Raw genomic sequence first — 7008 nt, 5'->3', positions numbered from 1 at the left:
TTGCCCGAACATTCGAGTTCACCAGGAAGTAAACGTATTTGAAGATCCCGGCGACGCTTAGCCGAAAGTTCTTGTAACACAGGCACCAGAACCTAACGGCCGAGAGGGTTCCTTCCTCGGCCGACAATCATTTGAAGAAGTCAGATCAGGCAAACTACATCAATCAAAACCTCCCTTGGCCGTCTCGGCCACGAGTTGGCACGCCCGCGCAATAGAAGGACATTTGTAGCCAAGGATCTCGGCCTCAATTCGGCCGAGACCATTTTTTGAGCAAACAAACCCAGATTTGGTTTATGCCCATTCCATACCTCAAAATAAAATAAAATATTAAAATGTAACAACATAATTCCTCCAGATTATGGTCAGAAGAAGATGGAGGAAGGGGAAGAAGATGACAATTACAAGAACTTAATGGAGCAAATGCGTCGAATATACTACACAATCATTGACAGGTTGGGTACTTTTACAAACTTAAGGGGCAATTGTCTTGTGCAGACAATTCATACTGTTTGTTTGTGATAGAATGGAACATGGTAGACGAAACTCAGTTGCATGTGGTTGGAAGAGCTATACATCTTTATTCTTTAGCCCTGGCTCAAGTCATGAATACTATGACGAATACGCTTATGTCTGCTTCGGCCAGTCGGCGGTGTTCGATCCAATAATCTTGGGGCCTAAGGAATCATGGACAGGCGGACAGCGCTTACACAATCCAATTCTCTAACTCTGGTTATTAGAGCAAAAACTTTGTAGTTATGAGATTGTTAATGAAAAGATGAAGTAGCACTTCATTATATGATGCAAATCTTGTTCCGTGATGTTAGCAGGCTGAAAAATAACCAGAGAAGATTCCTTGTTGCATAAATTTCTAATACTCACTCATACTTCAACTCTTCAAGCGTAAATCTAGAGCATAGAACCAAAAGATGAACATAAATGAATTAAATTTTGTATATATCAAATGTTGATTCTGCCCCAGCAAAGTTTTCTCCCTAAAATGATCGATATATCAAATTAATGTATGGAAATATCAAACATGAGATACACCATGCCTCTCAAGGTCGATCGATAAAATTCATTCTCAGTTGAAGTTGATTAGACCATTGACGCACTCATATCAGTCATATGCTTGTGACTTGTGAGCATGCCACGTTTTGATCGTTTGATAGTAATGATATTTTGTTAGTGATCGAGGTTAGTGCATCACATTCATATGTGCGTGGTTTCTCATCTAACCCTCTCGATCGATGTGGAAAGTTGCTCTCATGCAGATGATCGATGTTTCTCCATTCCTGATCATCTCAACAAACAAATACCAAACTCTATTATCGCTTCGAAAAAGTAATGCAGTTTGTAGCAAAATAATAATCATATATCTTGACAAAGGGGATGAATGAAACTATATCTGTGAAGTCACTCAAACAACCAATCCTTCACATCATGATAATCGGCGATCTCCTACACAATATCAAAACAAAATCATAGTTCTACCAGTACAGCTAGCTAGCTAGCTCGATCGCCCGCTCGATTTCTAAATATATATTGCATTGAAGCCCCATCTATCATTTTTCTTTTGGGTCAACTATGTATGAGAATTGTTTTAGGAATGTTTGGATCAAATCACAGCTGGTGATGTACTTGCCAAAATCATTGCATGTCAATCGATAAGTGAGCTGGTTTACGTTTTTGTTGTATTTGGTTGTGTGAAAGAACTCTAAACTAATTTGTGCATGGCCTATCCTCGCCTAACGTGTGTTCATAGTTACATCACGATCAACCCGATCGATGCACAGTTTGGACGATTATTCTAGCTGTTGGAGCATAATGAAGCGTAGTGATTACCTGTTGGACTCTAAATTATATATGTTCAGAATAATGGTGAAAAATGATGATGATTGTAATGATGGAATAATAGTGAAGAGTCAGTGGCTTCACTGGCTTCATATGTTATGTGAGTTTTGAATGTTTAAGGTTGATGTAACTGTGTAATACTTATTCTAAACTCTACAGTCAGCTTATCAGAATACTTTTATTAGTAGTTAATTAATTGGAGAGTCTCCATCATATATAGCTCTCACTGTATATAGGAGCTCCGGCCATGCGCACCTTTAAGCAATCATATATAGTTCTATTTGAGGTAATTGCTTCGTCTATGACATTGTTAAAGTATGAGAATAATTTGTTGCAAATGTTATTATTTTAGTTTAAAATAGATATATATATGTTAACTTTGATGTGACTGATTAGGGTTTATAGGGTTAAATTGGAACCTTTGGACATGCATGTTTGATCGAAGTTTGAGGAATGTATATGCATCTCATTTGAATCAAATTATACTTATAACAGATTTCACACAGCTTACTATCTCTGTTGATTCTACAAAAGATTCAAAATATTTCAACAAAAATTTGTAAATATGATAGTATGATACATATTGCCTCCACTCGATTTGACTTATTTCTTTGATAGATGGTTTATGGTCTCTACAGTTCGATCTACTCCACTTTCCATCTCAATATGTATTAGGCAGTAGGCACTAAAAGAGATAGATCAAGTAATGTGCACAATGTGGCAGCTGACAGGTTTCTCTCCACTAGGATTTTCAGGAGATCGAGTGCGTGTTAGTATCACGGTTGCCCGTGGTCTGATACAAATGAGAGCTTCTTGACTAATAAAACCAAGAACATTCAGTGCTATATGAACTGCAAGCAAGAACTACGTACTGGACCCTCTAAGGATTATTTCTCAAGAACATCCACAAATCTCTGTCCGTGAGGCAAAATCACTTTAAAGAGAATACCTAATTCGAATAATATTGAGCTTTGAACTATCCACAAGATAGAGTCATGTAAGTCATAAGCAGTTGCTTGATTATATATTTACTTGATCAAACTCAATTAGAGGAAATGTAATGAGTACTTCACAATATGTCACTCATGGCGGGGCAAGTGAGGATAGTGTCGGTTGTTTGAGTTCTTCCCTACAAGCCTGGGACCTTGGAACTAATTAAGATAAGAATAATTGTAACAGAAAAACAAATTAATCAAAGTTCTTAAAAGCCATGAGAAGCCGTTGGAAATGCTATCTTTTCCCCGTAACAGGCAACAAACCACTCCATGATATTTGGTCATATTGGTTGAAGAGTCGAAGGTGAAAAATCCCATCCTAGAATAAAGGTTGACATGACTCGAAAATGTGACTGAAATGCGATCCCTCCAGACAGGAAAAATAATGCATTTGAAGTGCAGAAGGTGGGTGTGATTATTGGTGGTGTGGAATTAGAAGGGTTCCTCTGGTTATTTGGTGCAACTAGACGCACATGTATGGCTCCTTGCAAGTGCATTATGTCACTCGGAATAAGAAAGGTTTTCATCATCATTTCATGGTCGTGAGTTCGTGAATCGTGATCATGATTATTGTTACGTACGATCAATATCATCATATTTCCTACATTTTAACGCTAACTTATTAGATTGGATCGATCATGGTATGATATGGTGTCAAAATTGTTGTAATCTATAAATTATTCACGTGGAACTTATATCACGTGCTTGATCTTAATCTTGACTCACATATAAGAGCAACTCCGATGGTAGTGTCAAATCCATGTAGACACTAATTAAGATCGAAGCTAGTATGGTGTTTAGGAACTAGTTCTATCGATTAGTTTCATTATACATTTTTGTAGTAGTTTTTAGTTTCATCTATTAGTTTCCATGATTTTACTAATATTGTGAGTTCACCAAGTGCATTCTATAATTTAAATTTATATGAGCAGCAAGGATGTGACTACTGTATATATGACTAGCTGATTGATCTAAAACTTTTGATTAGTACGTTCTAAGCTTGCTTCATTGATCTTGTAGAGCAATTCCATCTTTTCGCTAGCTTAGAGACCAAAGAAGAGACTATTATTCTTTTTCGAGCTAGAATGACCAAACAAAAGCTTGCAACAGAAGAAAACGAAACCTGATATGGAGAGGAAGGGTCGGTTGCACCATCTTTAATGAACAAATTAGGTATTTGCTTCTATAACAAAACGTGGCATATGAGGATCTTTGCTTGGTTAGGTCGACCGATTTTCATATCTCGTATGAAATTATATAATTAGAGCACATGAAATGAAAGAAAATTGCTTCTATCACACCTAATTAAATTCCCTGCATGGACATGAAGGCGACCTTAGTAGAAGAAGAAAGTGACCCAAGACTAACTATTGAGAAAGGTATTATAATACGAGCTCCCTTCGAGAAAATCTGAAAGAAGAAATTAGGCCCCGATTTATATTTCCACGTGAAGAAATGATCACCTAGTAAAATTCTATAGGGACTCGATTTTTGTTTGTGAAAATAGGTAATGGATATGTCGTAGTTTATTTTGAAAACTGACAAAGTTTGGTTGATTAAGCTATAAGGGATAGTTGGCATTAGGCATTTGTAATTGTTACATTCAATTCTGAAATATCAAATAGCTAGGCTCATCATGTGCATGATCTTTTTGGTCTGGTCCATCCCTACACTACGTACTCTATATATGTTCGCTTTGGGTTGAATTCATCCATGAGATAAAGATTTGTACATCGATCTTTTTCGTTTATAGATATGTCAAATTATAAGTAGTTTCGATATGAATCGATCATACTATTTAAAATGTAAAATTTCATCTCTCAAAGTCTTATATATTCGATTGAGATGGATGTAATATATCGAAGATATATAGACACAAAACCAATGAAAAATAATTAACAGATATCTATGACCCTATTCCCGCGCCCAAGGCTACTCCATGTCCTTATAAATTAGAGCCTTCAACGGTCATTAATTTCCAACATAAACCTCTCTCTCTCTCTCTCACTGATCTCTCATAAGGAAAGAAAACAAGGCCAAAGAATCCTAGTCGACAATGGTTGCAGAAGCAGGAGAGCAACGCCCAAAGTACCCGACAATGCCAGAGGTACAAAATATCTCAATTATCAACTCTAGCTTAAAGTCTCAAACTCTTTTTCGTATCTTTTTTCCAAAGTTGAACATATATCTTTTTCTTATTCTCTCCATAGGTGGTGGAGGAGCTTCACAGGATGACTGATATTGGCTTCCCCATAGCAGCCATGAGCTTGGTTGGCTACCTCAAAAACATGGCCTTGGTTGTATGCATGGGAAGACTGGGAAGTTTGGAGCTAGCAGGAGGAGCTTTAGCCATTGGCTTCACCAACATCACAGGCTACTCAGTTCTCTCTGGTTTAGCCATGGGCATGGAACCCCTCTGTAGCCAAGCCTTTGGATCCCACAACTTCTCCATGGCCTTCCTCACTTTGCAAAGAACAATTCTCTTGTTACTAGTCGCTTCTCTTCCTATTTCCTTGCTTTGGGTCAATCTGGAACCTCTCATGCTCATTCTCCATCAGAACCCGGATATAACCCGAATCGCTGGCTTGTATTGCCGGTTTGCTATCCCTGATCTCATAGCCAATAGTCTTCTTCACCCTCTGCGTATTTTCTTGCGCAGTCAAAGCATAACTTGGCCACTGATGTGGTGCACTTTACTAGCTACCATTCTTCACCTCCCTCTCACCTTTTTCTTGACCTTCACTCTTTCTCTTGGAGTCAAAGGAATAGCCATTTCCACTTTCCTCTCCAATTTCATCACTCTATTTTTTCTTTTGGGTTACATATTGTATACCTATACCACTAAAGCACGTTTGTCTTGCTGGTTAATGGACGAGAGTGAACCCACTACTAATTCTGAACGAGCATTGTATTATGACACAAGGAATAAGCCTGAACTTATAAGTAGCAGTACTACCAAATCTGAACCAGCACCCATATTGTCACCATTGTTATCCAAACCGTTAGTTCCACTTTCATTGAAGAGTCCGCTACTCAGAGACGAATTGGGGATGCTAATCAGACTATCCATACAAAGTTGTCTAGCAGTTTGCCTAGAATGGTGGTGGTACGAGTTCATGACAATTCTAGCTGGTTACCTTGACAAACCTCATATTGCCCTTGCAACATCAGCCATAGTTATCCAAACCACCTCTCTCATGTACACATTGCCTGCCGCCCTAAGCGCGTCCGTGTCTACGAGAGTAGGCAACGAGCTTGGAGCAGGCCGACCCGAGAAGGCACGTTTAGCTGCGGTGGTGGCAGTGGGGATGGCACTAGTGATCTCATTCTCGGGCCTGTCACTTACCACGCTAGGAAGAGAGACATGGGCTAGAATCTTCACAACAGACAATGAGGTTCTTCAGCTAACTGTGGCTGTTCTACCCATTATCGGCCTATGCGAGCTCGCGAATTGTCCACAAACCACGAGCTGTGGGATATTGAGAGGCAGTGCAAGGCCTGGAATCGGGGCATGGATCAATTTCTTCTCATTTTACGTGGTGGGTGCGCCTGTGGCCATAGTGATGGGGTTTGTTTGGAGATTAGGGTTCAAGGGTCTTTGTTACGGGCTTTTATCGGCTCAGATCACATGCGTGGTGTCGATATTGACAGTGGTGCACAAGACAGATTGGGAGAAGGAGTGGCGCAAGGCCAAGGACTCTGTAGGAATAACCGGAAGGGATGGATTTGCACATGCAGATGATCATCAAGCAATCAAATCCGAAGAGGCCTAACTAGCTGGGTAAGGGTGTAACGGAAGTGATGGAAGATCGTTTTGAACAGTGATAACAAGGAAAAGAGAATGTATATGGAATTGCATATGCACGACCAACCAAACTGTCAACTCAAATGGTGAAAGGGAAGCGTGATATTGTGTGAAAGGGGAAAACGATTTTTGAAGATGGAAAGTGATGCATATTTTCCTTTGATTGAATGGGACAGCTAGCTTATATTATTCAAACTTATAGTCTCATTATTCATCTTTGTACATTATTATATACATGTGTACTTGTTTATATTTTCAGTTTGCCTTTGTAGGTCAAAGCATTTCAGTATCAGTAATATTTCTTGAAAAAAATATATATATATATATATATATATATATATATATATATATACACAT

General features: G+C 38.7%; 1 protein-coding gene across 1 annotated transcript; it reads left to right on the top strand.

Annotated features, from left to right (window-relative positions):
* The first annotated feature begins 4837 nt into the window (after window positions 1-4837).
* LOC101314938 (multidrug and toxin extrusion protein 1-like) lies at window positions 4838-6956 on the top strand. Its single transcript, XM_004296811.1, has 2 exons — window positions 4838-4953; window positions 5057-6956. The coding sequence occupies exons 1-2, from the start codon at window positions 4903-4905 to the stop codon at window positions 6617-6619; spliced, it is 1614 nt and encodes a 537-aa protein (XP_004296859.1). The 5' UTR covers window positions 4838-4902; the 3' UTR covers window positions 6620-6956.
* The last annotated feature ends 52 nt before the right edge of the window (window positions 6957-7008 follow it).

This window comes from Fragaria vesca, linkage group LG4 (genome assembly GCF_000184155.1).
Source record: "Fragaria vesca subsp. vesca linkage group LG4, FraVesHawaii_1.0, whole genome shotgun sequence".
Lineage (NCBI taxonomy): Eukaryota > Viridiplantae > Streptophyta > Magnoliopsida > Rosales > Rosaceae > Fragaria > Fragaria vesca.
Note: the sequence above shows the minus strand (reverse complement) of the source record. Positions and strands in the feature narration are given on the sequence as shown.